Source organism: Spinacia oleracea, chromosome 3, assembly GCF_020520425.1.
Source record: "Spinacia oleracea cultivar Varoflay chromosome 3, BTI_SOV_V1, whole genome shotgun sequence".
NCBI lineage: Eukaryota > Viridiplantae > Streptophyta > Magnoliopsida > Caryophyllales > Amaranthaceae > Spinacia > Spinacia oleracea.
The window spans coordinates 74,010,612-74,030,099 of NC_079489.1; the positions used below are offsets into that span (position 1 = coordinate 74,010,612).

Here is a 19,488-nt window from a genome sequence, read left to right on the forward strand (position 1 = left end):
TTGATCAGGTGGTCAAATAAATACTGGCCCTGTTTGGTAATCAGAGTATAGCGTGTAGCTGTTTACTGTTTGCATTAGCAGTTAGCTGATTACCTTTTTATTTAGCAGATTTGACTGCGGATTTGACTAGCTGTTTATATAAACATGTTTGGTAACCTTAAAGCTTTTATAAAAGCTGTTCACCATTTGATTGTGTAAAAAAACATTTATGGACATTAGTATACTAGTATATAATACTTTATATGTCATATTACTACCCATCATAATTAATAATTATTCTATCCTAATATACACTAGGGGAAAAAAAATAGGTAACAAAACAGGTGGGCAAATCGAAAGAATCCAGTATGAAACCCACCTCTGATTAAAAGAAAGCCCATTAGATAATTATAAATGACTAAATAAAAAAAATAAAAGAATCTCTAACTCCCAAAACCCAGCAACCCAGCTCTCCATTCGACTTCAAACCATAAAAAAATTCCTAACATCTTAATCTCCTCAATTAATTACTCCATATCCTTTCAAAAAAAAGAAAATTTTAACTACTCTATATCAATCAAACATCAATAATTCAATTCAACCATCTTGATAGAAGTCAACAACAACATAATCTTGAGGTAGAACGGTAGAAGAAGCAATTTGATACTACATGCAATTTGTTTCCAGGTATATCAAATTGGGATTCGTAATTTTTTTTATAAAATTTTATTTCCAAATATTTTCATGGGAATGAGGAAAAAAATCCCATCAAACAATTGTTTGTCTCCCATATTTATATAAACAAATTCATAAACTTTGGGAAAAATAACATCCTTAAAGAAAAAAAAAATCAGGTATGTTAATGGAGGTGGATGAGGGGAGATGAATGAAGATGGGGTTAAATTGGACTTTTCAACTCTACATGATTTAATTATTTGAATCCTCCATTTGAAACGCTGCTCTTAGTAACGTTTTCTAAATTGGAGTTTTTGGGCCAATCCTCCATTTGAATCTGTGTTTACCAAACACCATTATTAGAGGTTTGATTAGTCAAAATTTCTAATAATGGTCCAAATCTCTATTTTCCTCCCAAAACTCTCTCTACCAAACAGGGCCACCTCTTAAAATCTCTCTTCCTTAAAATCCCCTTCTTCCACCCCTTTAATATCTCACTTCAAATTAATACGGGCTTCATGCTTTTAGCTAGTTTGTAAGTTTTTATTTGAAATTTTATCATTGCTTTCCTTAATTTTTTATCTACGATTCCAATTCTTCCTAGAATTATTGTGAAATTAATTTGGGTTGTTAATTTTGTTAGGTTAATTTGATGGTTCTTGAGATTGGAGTTGATGTTAATTACGTATTTGTCACATTTGCAATCAACCATGATTTGAATTTGGTTTAGTTGACTAATGATAAAAATCTATCTATCCATCTATTATAGGAAATCAATGTGGTGATGACAAGTGTCACTCATTGATTTGCCTCGCTTTTAATTAAACAAAAATAATTAAAATACTTTATTTAAGGAAAAATATTATTGATTTTCATTATAAATCCTAAAGATTCTGTTGATAACAAACATACTGAAAATATTTTTCGGGTCTTTTCGCGTTCCTAATTATACAAATGAATTGTACGGAGGATATATTTCAGTTCAATACCTTATAACGAAATATATTTTTAAAAGATATTGTTGCCAAACTAAAAATATCTTTTATATTTATGTATTAGTAAAGTAGCAAACATTAAATGGTATTACTACGACATACATAGTATATGTCAACTTAACTGATATGCTTCATATTATGTCCATGCAATTGTACATGCAAACTAATTTAATGAAAGTATATGTCGTAATACTGACACAAAAATTTAACTAAATAAATACTTCATTTGTTTACGTTTATATAGTTGAGAACATAATAAAAGAAAGTTATTGTACAATTATGAAAAGAGTCATAATAAGATAAGTGGTAGACCGAGATACATAAAATGGGTATTAATTAGGTATGTGATAGATGAGAATGATGAAGATCGGATGAATTTATAATTTTGTTCTAACAATATTTTTAAAAAGTGTAATAAAAATCAAAAGCTTATGGAGTAATATAAAAAAGACATAAAAAATAAGATAGGTGAACATGTACCTACATATAACCTTGAAATTTTTTAATTTTTAATTTTTAATTTTACGATTTATATTAAGTTCGATTTAAATTTTGATGAATAAGATAATTTTTTTTGAATGAGTGAATTGAGTTAAGAGGGTGGAGTATGGCATTTTGGAATGAATATTTGGTCGAATAAAGTGCGTGCACATTATAATGTAACATATTTGATCTACTAATAATATATCATTAGTCATTTTTGGGGTGAAGGGGCAAAAATGATTTTGGAATTTCTAACTCCATAAGTCAGCCTAGACTTATATGGTTATATCTTATAATTAAGGGTTTATATTGTACGTAGTAGTATCTTACTTCCTCCGTTTTTTAATACTCGCAACGTTTGGACTTTTGCCACTATTCATATAATATACTTTGACTATTCGTAGTGTTTTTTATATAAGATAAAACATAGTCATGTGGGATCTTGTTAAATTTGTCTCAATATGTATTTTCAAAATATCAACTTTTTATAATTTTTGCATAAAGAGAATTTAAGATATAAATGATCAAAGTTGTGCATTGGTATGCGTGAAACTAAGGAACGTTGCGAGTATTAAAAGACGGAGGAAGTATATTATAACAAAATTATTATATTTGAAACGACAAAAATATTTTTTGTATGTTAATGTAAATGATTGCATATCACTTATATATAAAATTTCGTGTAAAATTAACATTTTGATATGCAAACCATGCATCACAATTGATATGGGCGGGTTCATACTTTAGATTGGGCTAACAACGAAGATAAACATAGATGATTGACTAATATTGACTAATAAATAGAGACTTGGTGTTGGTGAGCATGTATGAGTATAACATGTACCCACCTTGGTGATGGGGTGAGTTTGAATTATTGGATTTACTATCACCCAATTCTAATTATGTATATCACTTTTAGATATTTTCATCAATGTTATAGCTAATACTGTAATACAATCAATTTTAATAATAAACTTATGTCAATATATTCAAAAGTTAGCTGAAAGACAAAGTGACTTATTTAACGAATATAAAGACGAAAGATTGTCAGTGTGGCGGGTTTTGTGGGAGAGATATATGCGCCGCGCATCCACCCTTGGTGGGCGGGGTGGAGGAAATTCGGTGGGTGATGGGGTTAAAAAATGTATTCGCCGCATATGACGGGACAAGGATGCATGGATTTTTTTAATAAAACACACACACACCCCCCACCCTCCATTATCCTTCAACCAATTTATTGTGAAACAATAAAAATAAAACCTACTAAGATACATATTACAATGTTTTGTTTTTTATTCAATTACTCCAATCAGACAATCAAATTATCGAAGACTCTAGAATAGAGTTTTAAAATTCAAAATTCTCTTACCAAAACAAAAAATTTGTTGATTCTAGGGGTGGGGGGTGGGTTTGAGGTTGTTGTAGATGCACGAGTGGGTAATTGAACGGGGATGAGTTTTATTTTTAACTCTTCAGTAAGGGGATTGGGTTGGTGTCCGGGTTAGTGTTATTGTTTCTCTCGTGGGTGACGAGGATGAGGATAAGATTTTAGGTGGTTACGAGTGTGGAGGCCTCTCCCTACCTCAAAGTCATCTCTAGCTATCTGAATAAAGTAAATGGTGCGGGGTAGGTGTTAAGTGATCGGGTAATGAGGTAGATGAGCGAGTACCGCATAATTTTGTCTATGTACCCTTATTTGTTTTAATTTTTTTTAATAAATAAGATACTGAATGGAAAAGTAACAAATTCATCTATCATTAATATTAATTAGAAGAATATATGTAAGCTCTATTTCGATGATAATTTTCTACTACTATAATTTAGATTTTGTATATTTAGAATATAAACCGTGCATCGCACGGGTACTATGCTAGTTACTCTCTAATATTATGGAATAGGAACAATGTGGTGAATTAAGATGAGAGGGTTGGAGTTGGGACTGCAACGACTAGTCTTATATGCACGCGATGCATGCGAATATACAAAAGCAAATTTGATCCCTTAAGCAAACATACTGTAAAATCAAGATCAAATCATCAATGTTAACAAATAACACAAAAATTTCATAATTCTTTTATTTTATCTAGTTTAAAGCATTTTGAACGGGAAAAATACATAATCTCTATTATGTACTCCCTCCATCCCTTAATACTCGACCTGTTTTGACCGGACACGCTTGTCAATGCACCTAAAGTGATTTTACTAAAACAGCCTCAACTCTTCACTTATATAATAGAGATACCCTATTTAGTGTTTAGTTAGATGATGAGTAATATTCTAATCAAGTACGTAGTAGTTATTAATTAATATCCGATTTTGTGATCGGCTAGACTTGTACTAATCTGAGTTGACTAGCGGCTCCGTCCTTATCAAAAGCATAGAAATCCTATTTTTTGATAAAATTTGGACTTCATTTTATTAATAGGAAGTAGATCAGATATTATAGGATTGGGGTCCCATTTACATTATTTTAGTCCGTTTGTGAGTCAGCGTAAAATGCTTACAGCCATGCTAAGAATTCGTCCCTTTTGTTGAGACCTTGCTTGGCAAGAGCATTAGTAACACAATTTGAAGCTCGACTTTTGTGGGTAATGTAGATGCTTGGACCATTGCGGGAAGAGTTTCGAATGAAGTTAAGCACAAAGTTTATATTCCAAGGTCCTCTTACCTCATCGTTGCACCATCTGACCGCAATCGCTGAGCCGGATTCAATGATTAGAGTTTGGTTCTTTGTTTGATTGTTGCTTGTGGACATTTTCAGGGCTCTGTGTATTGCAACCACTCTCTGATTGTGTTTCCCGATTCAATTCCCGTCATTGGCTCAAGTCCTTAACTTTTCCCCGTGGCTTCTACCTTCCTCAATTTTGTGGCCCAACTATACCCACAGGCCACAAAACTACCACATCATTGAAAGATTTGGAAGATTACAATTTATCAAGACAGAGTAGTAACATTAAACCATCAATAGTTCAAGCCAGTCAGAAATTAGTCCCTGGCCTTGAGTGGTTGATAGGTCAAACCTTAGAAGTAACTTGAATTCATCAGCTACATACTAATGCAATTACACCAAGGACACTCTCCCAATGTCTAAAAGTCCTATACCAACCCAGAAAAATACAACATATTTCTTTCATATATCAACTTCAAATTTCCAATCCCACATTTACAAATATTCACTTTTCTTTTCTTTAGTAGGGTAATGCGGTACATTAAACACACCTCAACCCAGTTTCTAACCCAAGTCCTAAAACCACTTGACAAATTAAACACAACACATAAAAAGTTTGGAGTTAAAAAATTGTATTATATTACATTGTACACTTCTTGAGCTAGCCAATAAAATTCATGTACCAACCAAATAAGTTTGCTTGGTGTTTTGCTGATAATCAAATAAGTTTCTGAACCATTAAATGATCAACAATGCTTCATTCTCAACCGAAATCAACGGTGAGAATACCGGGCTATATTGCCCCATAAGTCCTTACAAGAAAAGGCTATGATGAAAAAGTAGTTATCACATTGGTTGATTCAAATTGATTAAGAAGGTGCAACTCAATTAGTTATTTACGTCCTCATGAGATTGTGTCTATTATATAGTTTTTTTAATTAACGGTTTCAAAGCATTCCTATTCCTAATAATTTGCATTTTTTTGGTCACTTACATTCGTTGATATCATCACTTTTAGAAAATACAAGTATTACATAATACAAGTTTTATGACTATTGATAATTTGCTCTGCTTAGTTTCTATGACTCTGAAGAGCACGCACTCTTTATGGAATATTAAAAGCTACGACCTGATCGGAAGTATGTTCTATACTTCATCTGCATTGAATACTTTGTGTTAAGTTCTTTATATTGATTTTAGTTATTTTCTTTGTGCTATTTGTTTGGGGCGTATTTTATTATGGTCTCTTTCTTAAAAATTGTTTCATTTCCTTATGTAGTGTTCCCATCTTTATCATACTTGCATACACTGTTAAAGGTGAAAGTTTAAAAGGTAATATACCCCATCTCCTTGTAAAATTTTGGCTCAAGTCTTATCCTATTTTCTCTAAAAGGAAAACAAATAGATATGTAGCGAGGGAGTATAGCTTTAATAATGTAGAAGGATTATCGATAGAAGGATTATGCTTCTCTTACGATATCAATAGAAGGATTATGCTTCTCTTTCAGCTGTAAGGTTATATGTTACGTACCTATGTCAAATTAATTACAACTTTAAAGCTATACTCCCACGCTACATCTCTATTTGTTATTAACATACGAAGTATATGTTACGCACCTATGTCAAATCTCTTTGAGTTGTAAGGTTATATGTTACGTACCTATGTCAAATCTCTTTGAGTTGTAAGGTTATATGTTACGTACATATAACATATGAAGTATATGTAGGATTAGATGCTAATAACGAAATTGCAGAAAACACTTTTCTCACATCTAACAGGATCGCAAACATACATTAACATGAATCATAATATAGGAGTTAAATATACCTTTGATGCGTGATTCCCGAGTATACGAACAAGGACCAATTCGGAGACAGAATCCCAAGCGTGATTCCTCTACTTAGCCCACACGAGCACGGATCAAGATCTCCTTGCGTCGTTTGCTAGAACGGATGGATAAGATGGAAATCTCTCTCACACTTTCACAAGGAAGGGACGGATTTGGAGTATTGAATAAGGTTAATGATTTATTCAACTTGTGTTTAATCATATGGTCATCACGTCTATTTATAACGTTTATAATAGCTTGATAACCAATCCTAGTAGAACTAGAAAACCTAGTAATCATAGTAAACCTTAACTACTCCAAAGTCCTATCCAACACCAAAGACCATCATGGGCCTTGGGTCATATTGATCATATCCAATACTCTATTGTGTGTGACCTTATAGGACCCGGTTACATTAGCAGTAGCCCAATAATAATTAGCCCATAGATCATAATTGGTTTCTAGCAAAACATTATGACCACCTAAATAACCGGATTATTAATCTCCGTTATTAATCCTAATCTATATTTAGTGATTGCCATCTTGATTAAAGGACATATTCCTTCAATCTCCCACTTGTCCTTAAACAAGTGTGCAATATTAAATTCCTTCGTCACTTAATGTCCAATTTGATAATATGATGACATCTTATGTAATCCATATTAATATTCAAATTATTTCTTGAACTTCGAGCTCGAACTGTCAAAACAAATGATTAACTTTAATCCATTTGAACACGGTCATACATTTTCAGTTCTTACTCTTCAAGAGGCCTAAGACACCATTCCTATTGACATAGGAGGACTTCTTCATTCTTGTATAGCTATAACTCCCACTAAATTTTTAGCAATCCCGAGCACTGCCTTTATAACCTCCTTTTATGGCAAGGCGTTTGACAAAGTCAAAGACATACTAATCACTGAGTGTGAAAATACCATACTCATGTCTGAGGAACCCACTAAAATAGTTTAACCACAAAATTCTATAACATGTTTAAAGAATTTTTAGGTAGGTCGGTCCAAATATATTCATAATATATATCCATGTAAATGATTAGACATCCTTATGTCCCTATAACCCATGAAACCAGGCGTTATCAATCAACTTACATACCAGTCTTTTAGTTAGTCGTTTATGTCCAATTTAACGACTTAGACTAGGGACAATTCATAATTTATAATCTCAATTCACTTAATAGGGTTTCATTCATCAAAACTCTTATGATGATCCTATTTGATAATTATAAATTATTTGGACATTTTATTTAATTCTAAACCATAATTAAATAATAATGAAACTTCATTTCAAATCAACAAAACATGACAAAGTGTTTTACACTTATGAAAACAATATTCATAAATCTAAAACAAAACAATCTCAAAGCCATTCTCCAATGTGTTTGATTCCCTTGGCCCTAGTGTGACTGTCATGCTTGGTCCTATGTAAGGGTTTAGTCAACGGATCTGCTATGTTGTCATCCGTATGAACTTTGCAAACCTTCACATCTCCTCTTTCGACATAATCTCGAATGACATGGAATTTTCCAAGTACATGTTTGGATCTAGGTTTTGAACTTGGTTCCTTTGATTGAGCTATTGCACCATTGTTGTCACAATAGATGTCAGTTGCTTTAGCACAATTAGGAACAACACCAAGTTCAGTAATAAATTTCTTAATCCAAATTGCCTCCTTTGCAGCCTCTACTGCGGCAATGTACTCAGCTTCTGTTGTAGAATCAGCCACCGTACTTTGCTTTGAACTCTTCCAGCTCACTGCTCCTCCATTTAGGATAAAGACATATCCCGACTGGGATCAGAAGTCATCTCTATCCGTTTGGAAGCTCGCATCAGTATAACCTTCAACAATCAACTCATCATCTCCTCCATACACTAAGAAATCATCTTTTGTCCTTCTCAAGTACTTTAAGATGTTCTTAGCTGCATTCCAGTGTGCTTCTCCTGGATTAGATCGGAATCTGCTGCACATACTCAAGGCATATGCAACATCTGGGCGAGTACAGATCATGGCATACATGATGGATCCTATTGCAGATGCGTAAGGAATCCTACTCCATTTTATCTAGCTCAACTTGTGTAACTGGACACTGTGTCTTGCTTAGATGTACGCCATGTTGCATGGGTAGGAATCATTTCTTTGATTCCTTCATATTGAACCTGTCAAGAATCCTATCCACATAGGTTCCTTGACTTAGTCCAATAAGCTTTTTAGATCTATCTCTATGGATCTTTATACCCAAAATGTACTCTGCCTCTCCTAAGTCTTTCATTGAAAAACATTTCCCCAGCCATTCCTTGACGGACTCTAGCATAGGGATGTCGTTTCCTATGAGTAGTATGTCATCCACATACAAGACTAAGAATACTACCTTACTCCCACTAAAATTCTTGTACATACAATCCTCTTCTTTACATCTGATGAAATCAAACCTTTTGATAGCTTCATCAAATCGAAGATTCCAACTCCTTGATGCTTTCTTTAGCCCATAAATGGACTTCTTAAGCTTGCATACTTTCCTAGGATTTTCTGGATCCTCAAAATCTTCTGGTTGTGTCATGTACACATCCTCTTTCAAATAACCATTAAGAAAGGCGGTTTTGACATCCATTTGCCAAATCTCATAGTCATAATGAGTTGCAATCGCTAGGATTATCCGAATGGATTTAAGCATAGCCACTGGTGAAAATGTTTCATCATAGTCAATACCATGAACTTGTTTGAATCCTTTTGCAACCAATCTAGCTTTGAAAACTGTTATGTTTCTATCCTTGTCCTTTTTCAATTTAAAAACCCACTTGCACCCTATGGGTATTACCCCATCTGGAAAGTCTATCAAGTCCCATACTTGATTTTCGGACATGGAATCCATTTCAGATGTCATGGATTCATGCCATTTTTTGGAGTCTCGACTCGTCACAGCTTTCTTGTAAGTAATAGGCTCTTTGCTTTCCAGAAGCAAGATGTCCAAATTTCTAGTCAATATGAAATCAGTATATTTCTTTGATGGGATTTTGGGCATTTCAGATCTACGTGTGGGTTGAACAACAGGAGGAGTTTCCACAACTGTTTGTGGTACTCTGCGTGAATTAGATTCGAGTGGGACGTTAGGAGGAGGATCATTGAATGGTTCTTCCTCCGGCGTAGGGGTAGCTTCCCTATAAAGGGTTGCGTCGCCCCAAACCGTCGTCTCTAACATAGGTTGATCTATGTCCATTTGTTGCTCTTCTCGAACTTCTTCGAGATAAATATTTCTCCCACATGTCTTTTTGGAAATAAAATCTATTTCCAGAAAAGCACTATCCCGAGCAACAAACACTTTGCGCTCACTTGGATTATAGAAATAGTATCCTTTTGTTTCCTTAGGATACACTACTACAAACATAGGTTTATAGAGCTATAAAAATAGACTTTATAAAGCGCCTTAGAGGCGCTCTCCAGCTCAACGCTTTATAAAGTTTATAAAACGGTTGGAAGAGGCGCTTTATGTGTCTAATCATATATGACGTTGGTTTGAGAAAGGCGCTCTATATACCCTTCTTAAAATTAATTAATTGAGAAGGAATATAGAGCGCTTGCCATAGGTAACTGTTAAATAAGCATTAAAATATGTAAATGTCGAGGTAGATAGGCGCTTTATATTGTGCCCTGTCAATTAGCATATAGAGCGCCTGTTACAGATAACCGACCTATATTCCCTACTTATTTTTTAAAAAAAATATTATAAAATTACTGTAATTTTTAATATTATAATAATTACGGTTATTTTTAATATTATAAATTTTTGGATACTATCATCATGCACCAAAAATAAATAGATACAATCGATCATTATCCAATCAATATACCAAAAGGCAACAAATTTCATATACGAAGTGTAAAAAAAATTCATGTCCAAATCCTTTCATTCAATATCAAAATCTTATCATTCATTGACAAAATGATCTATATAAGGTACAACCAAAAGAAAATTAAATACCTATCTAATGTCAAAAAAAGAAAGTACAAAAATAGTTAGTTAACCAATGTCATCTGTTGAGCTAGCCAAACTCACACATATAGATCATCATCTTCATCGTTATTTGCATGGTGATATCCGGTAACATATGAGATCCACATATCCCTTAGATCGTCAATCAGTTTTCGAGAATACATGGGAGGAGCTCTGTTAAAATACTACAAGACAAGGTAAAAATAAGTTAGTACATAATTTATAAGCTAAATGTACATCATGTACAAGTACATTTCACTGCACAAATCTGAAATTATGTGCCATGCATCTGAATAATGAAATCTGCTGGACTATTCTAAATATAGGCAATAATTTAGAAGCTAGAAGTACAATGTGAAGTTAAAAACAAAACGGTATCAGTTGGTTCGAGGGGTTGAGAGTTTCTGCTCTTAGCTGATTTGTTGTAGTGTTCCTGTCTATTCCCACGTCATACCCCCACCCAAAAAACAGTTGCATTGCTTGACCCTCACCGATTCCAATTGTGACTTAGTATTCCTGAGCATACCTGGTCTAGAGGCTGGCTAAATGAGGGTCATGCTAAAGTAGTTGACCTCACATGTTTAGCTGATCACTTAAAAATGACAATTCTAAATATAGGCAACAATTTAACCAAATAAAAAGGCCTATATCAACATGATATCTTCACGGTGTCCAGATGCAACAGGAAAACTAATGCAAGATATACATCACACTATCACAGATGTTGGAAGTCACATTCTATCAACAGTGCATAAAAAATGAGCATGTAACAGAATGTTATGACCTCAAGCTTGTACACAACCTATATCCCATCATTATCGTCGATACTGTGGTTTAGGTCATTAACCGCGCTTGGGAGTTGAAACCATAGCAGAGTAGGCAGTGAAAATGCCATCAGAAACAATAAGAATGAATGGCACTACAGGAAGACTGGTCTAGAAAAAACAAGCGCATAAAGGAAGAAGAAACAAGAAAGTGGTGGTTAATTGGTTATGGTGCAAATAAAACACCGAGACTTAGAACTTCTCACCTCTTTTGTGCTTGAGAAGTTCTCAACTCAAATAGCCAAGTGATGGTAGTTGGTGTAGTCAATTTGTTCAACCTTACGCAGCATAACAGATGCTCGGGAAAATCCTCAGGTTTTTGTCCCTGTTAATATCATAAATATATCAAAATAATTTCATCAGAAAATACAAAATGACCACCACAAGAAACAAGTACCTGAGTGGTGAGTCCGAAATCCAAGGCAGAATGCTACAATCGGTTTTGAATTAATCAAGACCTTTCCTACAAATATAGTTGAATATGTGGACGTCCAAATCTATCTCAAAGTAATTTCTCCCTGTAAGAGTTGTAGAGATAAGAAACCAGATTTTCTCAGCATATGATACAAAATTCAGGTTATAGTTGACACTTGACAATAACTTGAAGGCTCAAGCCTAAAACATTCTTACCGAGTAAAACTCATGCTGAGGGAATTTCTCAAATCAACATGCCATCAATCAATCCATTCAACAATCACATACCTAATGAAATAAATCAATTGAAAAAATAATCAAAATCGAAAATCAACGAAGTTCAAACTTGATAATCTTCGCATTAGAACTATAACATGCATCTGAATATAGAAACCCACACCCCCCCACTACTTCCCCTAATCTCCTACAATGCCACTGTTCTAAATGGGGCAGTCAGGGACACAATAAGGTTTAAGTGGATCATTAGGCTAATCTGAGACATTTTAAGATCCCAAGTTATAAACCACTCCCTGCAACCCACCATAAAATGTGATTGGTGGCGATGTAATAAAAATCTCTCTATCTCTTGTTTCCCTCTACAGGTTCAAGAGGAGATTATACATACCAAAAGGTAAATTTTGCACTATATGGCTTGAAACCGTATCAGAGAAAATATTCCGAGAATGATCCACAAAGCAACCTATATAGAAGAACAATGAACAAACTGAATTTATATTGCAAACGTACCAAAACAAGAATCACAATTTATAGAAGATAAAATTACTGTTGTTAACTTCATTCAGCTTCTAACAAAAAATATAGTACCAAAACAAGACCTCACGGAAATTGAAGAACAGGATGTTATATTTAAGAAAGTACCACGTGAAAGTTAATTTGCAACGCCCTAAAGTATAAGTGCTAATCTGCAAGGAGCGAATACATGATTTTTAAAGGAGATGGAAAAAAAAGTAACTTCACTCACTGTATGATAAAGGCTCCACCAAAACATCCACGAGTCCTTGTTCATGCCAATCAATGACTGTGCAACACAAGAAGATGATATTACAAAGAGAAACTCAGTAAGTCACACCTTTGGCTAAAAAAAGCATGGTCAAGCAAGAATCAATAAACAATGACAAGTAATGAATATTGGCCTCTGGATAAAGAGACTCAAACTTCCATATACTTTCACCCAAATCCTTTGTCCTCTCTTTTGTATGCGGACTGAATGTCAGTGTATTGGTACATTGGTTCATCATAAAAGAATAGAATGTACTTCCTCGGTAAATATCTCATATTCGGCAGAAAAAACAGGTAAAATTCCAAATAAATTCCAGGTGAATTCTCCTGTCCAATTCCAGTATTTAATATTAGGTTAGAAGCATATAAGGCTGTTTAACAAGGCAACGCATGATTCAATTCCAAGTTGGGATATTTTTTGGTCAGGAACTTACTACTTCCACAGATGAACATTGTAGCATAAAAGGCAATGCCATAGTTCGTTATTGCATTTTAAATACAATAAAATTCTTGATTCGGTATGTCCTCATGAGTCATAAGTCATACCATCACCCATAGTCCCTAAAAACCACCATGAACAAGAAATGCAAAGAAATAAAACTAAAAAGATCCAATTTAGTCAAAAGTCAGACATTTAAATTGTCGGTTGTACCAATTTCCATGAATGAAAAATTCAAATAATAAGCAAACTAGTAAAACCGTAAAAGATGTTTATAAGGCACAAGAAAGCTCACAATTGAAGTTGGTAGCTACATCTTGGAACTTCTAAAAACCAAGGGAGGGCCAGCTGAATAAAATCAATTCCTCCTCTTGTAATCACAAATAATGGAGACGTATATTTGTCTACTCGACCACTTTCTTCGTCTCCATCTTGAGCTGCTCACTAGCACAAACATTTGATGCCTCAACAGATTCTTCCTTTTGGTGAAACAATTAAACACCGTATTTCTTAAACTATATCCAACTATTGATGGTTGATTTCTATTGATGGTTGAATTGACAATTATGAAATCTAGGGTTTTGTAAAGCTGATAAAATTTGACAAAAAATGGCGGAATTTCAAGTTCAAAAACGGAGATATGCATTACAATTTGATAATTAAGAATATTGAAAGGATAGAGTAGTAGAACAAAATTAAGGATGCTAACCTCGAAATTCAGAGTGGTGGAGCGTCGGCGTTCACCGGAGGATGAAAAGTAGCAGCGTTAAAGTAAGTGCGGCGATCGTCGAACCTTGAGATCCGGTGGCGGTGCACAGTTTGGGGTTAGGGTTCTGCGGGAGATCAAGCAGCGGTTGTGGTGCGCAGTTTGTGAGTAGTTTGTGAATTGTGAATTGTGAATTGTGAATTTGTGAGTAATACGCATGAATTCGTACTCCGTAATAGAATAGGATTTTGAGTCTTCATGAATATAGGGATTCCGCCAATTTGGTTGAGTCAGTTTTTTTTTTCTTTTTGTTTTTATTAATAGGAATATAGTACACACCGCTTTTTATGTCACTGATTTGATGAGGAAGTCTTGCTCCATAATGGCTTGTGTCCAATCTGGACACAAGTGGGGGCTTATTGGTATTTTCACCGAAATAAAGGGAGAGGCCCACATGTGTAAAACGGAGTCCGTTTGCTTTGCTGGCCAAAATTTCAGATTTCAAAAATTTTGAATTAGAAGGAGCTCAGGTATTTAATACTCACAGTGTACTCTCTCTCCTCCTTGTTATTCTCTCTCCTCCTTCAAAACAGTCGAGGTTCCATTTGTGCTCCTCCTTCTATCCAATTTCGCGGCGAAAGTATTCTGGGCAAAAAATTCACACCTCCATTTTCAAGACGAGCTAGGATTGTTCGTTAATTTGGTGAATTCGTGATAAGAAATTGCGCTGGAGGAAGAATTATTTGTCATCAAGAGGTAAAACTCTAAAACCCAAATCGAAAATTTAAAAAGTTAATGTATTTAGGCTTATTGGAGGGTTTAGGGTTGTAATCCTAATTGTTAAAGTCGTCTAATTTTAAGAATTTTTGGCTTTCAGTTAGTTAGGGTTTCTGGTTTAATTGCTGCATGTTTTAGTTCGTTTATTAATAATCGTTTTTTAATATTTGTTTAGGGTTTTGTAGGCTGTTGGTGGAATTAGGAGTATGAATAATGGTTGTTTTGTAACTGGGTTTTGATATTTGAACAAATTTGGTATATTTGATGTCGCCTAAATTTTGGAAATTTGTTAAAAATAGTGTTGATAATATGGAGAATAGTACTTAAAATATAGAATTATTTTTAAAAAGGATCATAATTTTATATTGATCCTAAAATGGTACTGAAAGTGTTTGACAGTTTGGTATCGCAAATGAGATTTGGATTGGTAGATTTGTACCAAAATGGGTCTAATTACTGGTCTAATTATGTGTGGATGTTTATATGTGTGCATTTTAAAAAGAAAGTAATTGCAGTGTGAAGTTTTTGAATGTTGTGAATTTCTTGTGTTTAGTTTACGTTGTTATTGTAGTCATTAAGTTTTATAATTTTGTAGGAAAATGGGTAAACGTAATGCTCCACTTCCAAAGGAGAAAAAAACAGAGGAAGACGTTGTTAAGGGAAAGGGCGTGTCTACAAGGGCAGGAGCACGAACGGTAATTAGTACAAGAATGCTATTGTATTAAATAGAAGAATCCAATTCTAATCCAATTCTATTTTTAATATTCAGACATAAGTAAACTTGTTGTGTTGTGTGTGTAGAGAACAACTGCATGTGGACTAAAGGCAGTGGAAGGTTCTTCCAGTGTAAAGAAGAGAAAAGTCTATGATGCGGAGACTAGTGGAGAGGAGGAGCCACGTACAGAGAGCAACGATGACGAGGACGTCGTTAGTATTCATAACTTAACCACTACTATTAGACCGAAGGTTTGTTGAATTGTTAACTACCTATTTCATGGATATCTATTTTGTGATTGAAAGTACATTAATCAGAACAAATGTTTATGATCAATTCTTACATGGTTTTGATTTAGTGGGCATTGTTATATGCATCTTAGTTGAGTGTAGGTGCTCAGGTGAAGAAATCGGAGACTGTTGTGTCCACCAGGCTGAGGAAAGGCATGCATGAGAATGATAGGATTGAGGTGTTTTCAAAGTTGGTGTCACTGTTGGATGACAGTCGAAGGGATTTAGTTAGAAAAATGGGGTTTGGAGCCCTCCTCACCGTGAAACTGCGCAACCTGTCCCCGGAATTTGCCTACTGGTTAGTGACCAGGGTAGATGGTGCTAATGGGGTGTTTTATGGTGGGGGCGATATGGAATTCAGCCTGGATCCCATCCAATTTAACTGTGTTTTGGGGCTGCCTATGGGTACTCAGCCTGTACCATCTCTTAATGGAAACCTAGACACACGCCATAGGAATATAGCAGACCATATTGTTCAGATGTATGGGGATAGTGGTGGAGTTTCTGTTCAGAAAGCTTGGGAATTTGCAGTTGGGATGAGGGACGGACAGGGTAAGGCGGTGGCTACTATTGTCCCAATTGTAACAAGAGAGGAGGAATTTGAATTTAGAATAGCCTTTATGATTGTTATACTGGAGCTGGTGTTGTGCCCAAGCACAGACGGGTTTACCTTGGCGGGAAGGTTGTTACCTGCCGCATCGGTAGCACCGGAGTCAAATTCATATGATTGGTGCACGTTCTGTTTAGAGTGGCTAAAGATATGGTGCAAAATGTTTGCACATCAGTTTGATCAACATGGAGTTGTTTCTGGATTGGGGGGCTGCAGCCTATTTTTGACGGTTGGTATAACTGAAAATATTTTTATTTATTGTGTATAATTTTGCAAAGCTCTTATTTGATTCTGAAGCAAGTTGGTTAATGTTGTAGGTGTTCTACCTGGACCACCTGAATGTTGTTCCTAGGCAATGGTGTGTTATGCCGAGGGTGGCTGTGTGGTCCCAATCTGATGTGGATGCCCTAATAGAGGCAGACAAGAAAGCTGGAGGTGACTATGGAAGAACTCAGGTGAGATGGAATACCAAAAATTTCTGTTGTGTTAGTAGTGATTCAGCAGTATAATGATTCATTCATATATGGACTGATGTTTTATTTTGATGTTCCACAACCAGTCTGTTGATGTTGCTTACGGCGAGAGACACCATCCTCGATTGCCAAGAGATATGCGGGGTTCCTACATTGCAAAAGAGGTTTAATCTATTGTTTCTAATCCAATTTGGTTTAATTAGATTATTAGTTGATTAGTTTATAAGTTTCTGGCTTCTGTCCCGCGCGCGCACTAGATATTCTGATTGTGTGCTTGGAATAAAATTTGTATATAGGTTCTGAATGTTTTAACAAGCCGATTTGAGAGAATCGAGGAACAAATGCACAACCAAGGAGAGGTTTTAAGAAGTATGAAACTTGATTTGTCAAGAATAGTAGGGGTGAGGGAACAAGATAGTGGGTTGAAGGACACTCAAAGTGGAGGTACAAGTGGTGGTAGTGTGGGTGGTGTGGCTGTTTGCCCTCTCTCGGAGGTACGCAGACAATGAGGCCGACCACAATTCCTACGGCCACTGCACATCAGTTTGGAGTTCCGTCGCCGGTGGGTTTTGCACCGGCCTTTGGTTCAGCTCGGGGTTTTGGCACCCGAGGCTTTGGGTTCCCTCCTCCTTCCACTTCAGTCTCTCCAGTTTTGGTGAGTGATCCTATAACCCCTGGTCCTTCTTCTGCGGTTACCTCAGATGTTCTTGGATTTATGGCTCCCTCTTCCTCTGATTGTTCTGTCCCTACGAAATCTATGACCACGCTACAGACTGAAGTACAATCTCCTGCTCAGAAGCCGGTACATTTTCTTACACTACTGTGAATGAACAATCCAAGATATACTTATCTTAGATAATTTTAATGTTGGGTTATATACATATCCAAATTGCACAGGTAATCACCACTGAAATTTTAAAGGGAGTTTCACCTCTTAGGAGCTCCCGGAAGAGTCGTACTGATATGGAGAAGGAATTGGTTGCTTTCATCAAGGAGTGCCAGGGAAATAGCAAGTAAATGTCAAACTTTTTAGTAAATTATGATTATTAATGTATTTGTATTTTGTTAATGTTTACAAGTTTTAACTTGGAATACGACAGTTGATTATCCTTCAATTGATCAATATATGCAGGGATGAAGGACCAGAGTTGATTGAGTTCGATGGTTTATGTCTAAGCAAATATTAGATGTATCGAATGGTAGCAATGGATGAGTATGCGGGGATAGAATACGTCAAAGTGGCTAGTAAGATGTATACTAGCAGGTGGAAGGCAGAATTGGGTGCCGGTAGAGGACGAAGTGTAATGCTTGAACCTGGTTTCGGGGTTAGTTTTCAGACGTATTTCTCATCTATGTTATCATGATCTGATAATTTTTTTGTAAACGTATCTTGAGGTAATTAGTACACCTTCTAATTGTGGCAGGTTAAGGTACAAACAAACGAACCCCCTCAGTCTCTTGTAGCCCCATTCGGTGCCCCCTTTGAAAACCTCGTCATTCGGGAAATGTTTGTGGTATGTGAGATAACATCACATTCTAAATTAAATACATTTGTGATAATTATATGTAAATTTTTAATTTACCATTTAACTTATCGTATCTATTTTGCAATTCATGCCAGGTTGTAGTACCCGTGTTGCACATGTACTTCACACTTCCACCGCACACACGTTGGTATTGTGTTGCATTATCCATGAAGAATAAGCGGATTTGGGTCCTTGATCCTACATCAGACGAGCCTTTGTCTGAGCACGGTCGTCTGATTAGCCACATGGTAATGATTGTATCTAAAAACATTTAATAATTATCGCATACATTTCATACATATGATTGACTTGTTATTCTTGTAGTTGAAGTACTTGGACACCCTGTTTTACTCTAAAGACGAGTCATGGGTAAAGGATGGGCTGAGTGGATGGGGGGTTGACCTTGTTTCTGTCCCACCAAGCGATGAGTAAGTAACCCAACGCAATCGCTTCGCGTAAATATAAGTTGGTTTGTTTATATAAGGATTATATGGTTTGATCACTGTAATGCAGTGTGTCAAGTTGTGTTGTAATGCTAGCATGGATAAAGGACATAGTCCAACGCAACAAAATTTCTCCCACATTCCAACCGGTACGTTCATTTAGTTCCATGTGTTTAGTTGTGTGTGTTCTTGAAAACAATAGTCCTGTAGTAATGCTATCATATTTATTTGCTATCATCATCAGGGTGCAATAGAGGATGCAAGGGTATCACTTGCTGTTGATGACATCTTGTGCGAGTTGAATGTGAGGAGACCTGAGGTGTACGACCTTATTTCTGGGAGGCAAGTCCGTGTGTAGACCGTGTTTACGTGCTTGAACTTAAGTTTTTGGATGTATTTTGGATGTATTTTGGATGTATTTCGGCAACTCTGTTGCATTTGAATTCTGGTACTTAGTTTGGAAGTTAGTTTGGAAGTTTGTGTGGAAGTTAGTTTATGACCAAACATTTGATGTTGTATGTTTATATTTCTACTGTGAACTAAGGGGTCTTTTGTTTTAAAGGAATCCAGGTAGAAATAAGATATTTATGCGTCAATTAAGATCCCTGATTTGTAG

The 19,488-nt window shown here is 35.5% G+C and overlaps 1 protein-coding gene across 3 annotated transcripts; it reads left to right on the forward strand.

Annotated features, from left to right (window-relative positions):
- Positions 1–107: 107 nt before the first annotated feature.
- Positions 108–18,417, forward strand: LOC130470398 (uncharacterized). 3 transcript variants are annotated; one of them, XM_056840488.1, is made up of 11 exons: positions 114–666; positions 14,632–14,794; positions 15,411–15,510; positions 15,617–15,781; positions 15,913–16,659; positions 16,748–16,885; positions 16,990–17,067; positions 17,200–17,705; positions 17,801–17,916; positions 18,036–18,228; positions 18,328–18,417. In XM_056840488.1, the coding sequence occupies exons 3-8, from the start codon at positions 15,415–15,417 to the stop codon at positions 17,410–17,412; spliced, it is 1,437 nt and encodes a 478-aa protein (XP_056696466.1). In that variant the 5' UTR covers positions 114–666; positions 14,632–14,794; positions 15,411–15,414; the 3' UTR covers positions 17,413–17,705; positions 17,801–17,916; positions 18,036–18,228; positions 18,328–18,417. The 3 variants fall into 3 exon arrangements, with proteins under 3 accessions (XP_056696467.1, XP_056696465.1, XP_056696466.1); XM_056840489.1 differs by lacking the exon at positions 14,632–14,794 and having other exon boundaries at positions 108–666; positions 15,617–15,742; XM_056840487.1 differs by lacking the exon at positions 14,632–14,794 and having other exon boundaries at positions 112–666.
- Positions 18,418–19,488: the final 1,071 nt, after the last annotated feature.

Coding starts and splice junctions, on each gene's coding strand:
- LOC130470398 (XM_056840487.1), top strand. Junction 15,782..15,912: donor CCACTACTATTAGACCGAAG/GTTTGTTGAATT, acceptor TATGCATCTTAG/TTGAGTGTAGGTGCTCAGGT. Junction 16,660..16,747: donor GCTGCAGCCTATTTTTGACG/GTTGGTATAACT, acceptor TTAATGTTGTAG/GTGTTCTACCTGGACCACCT.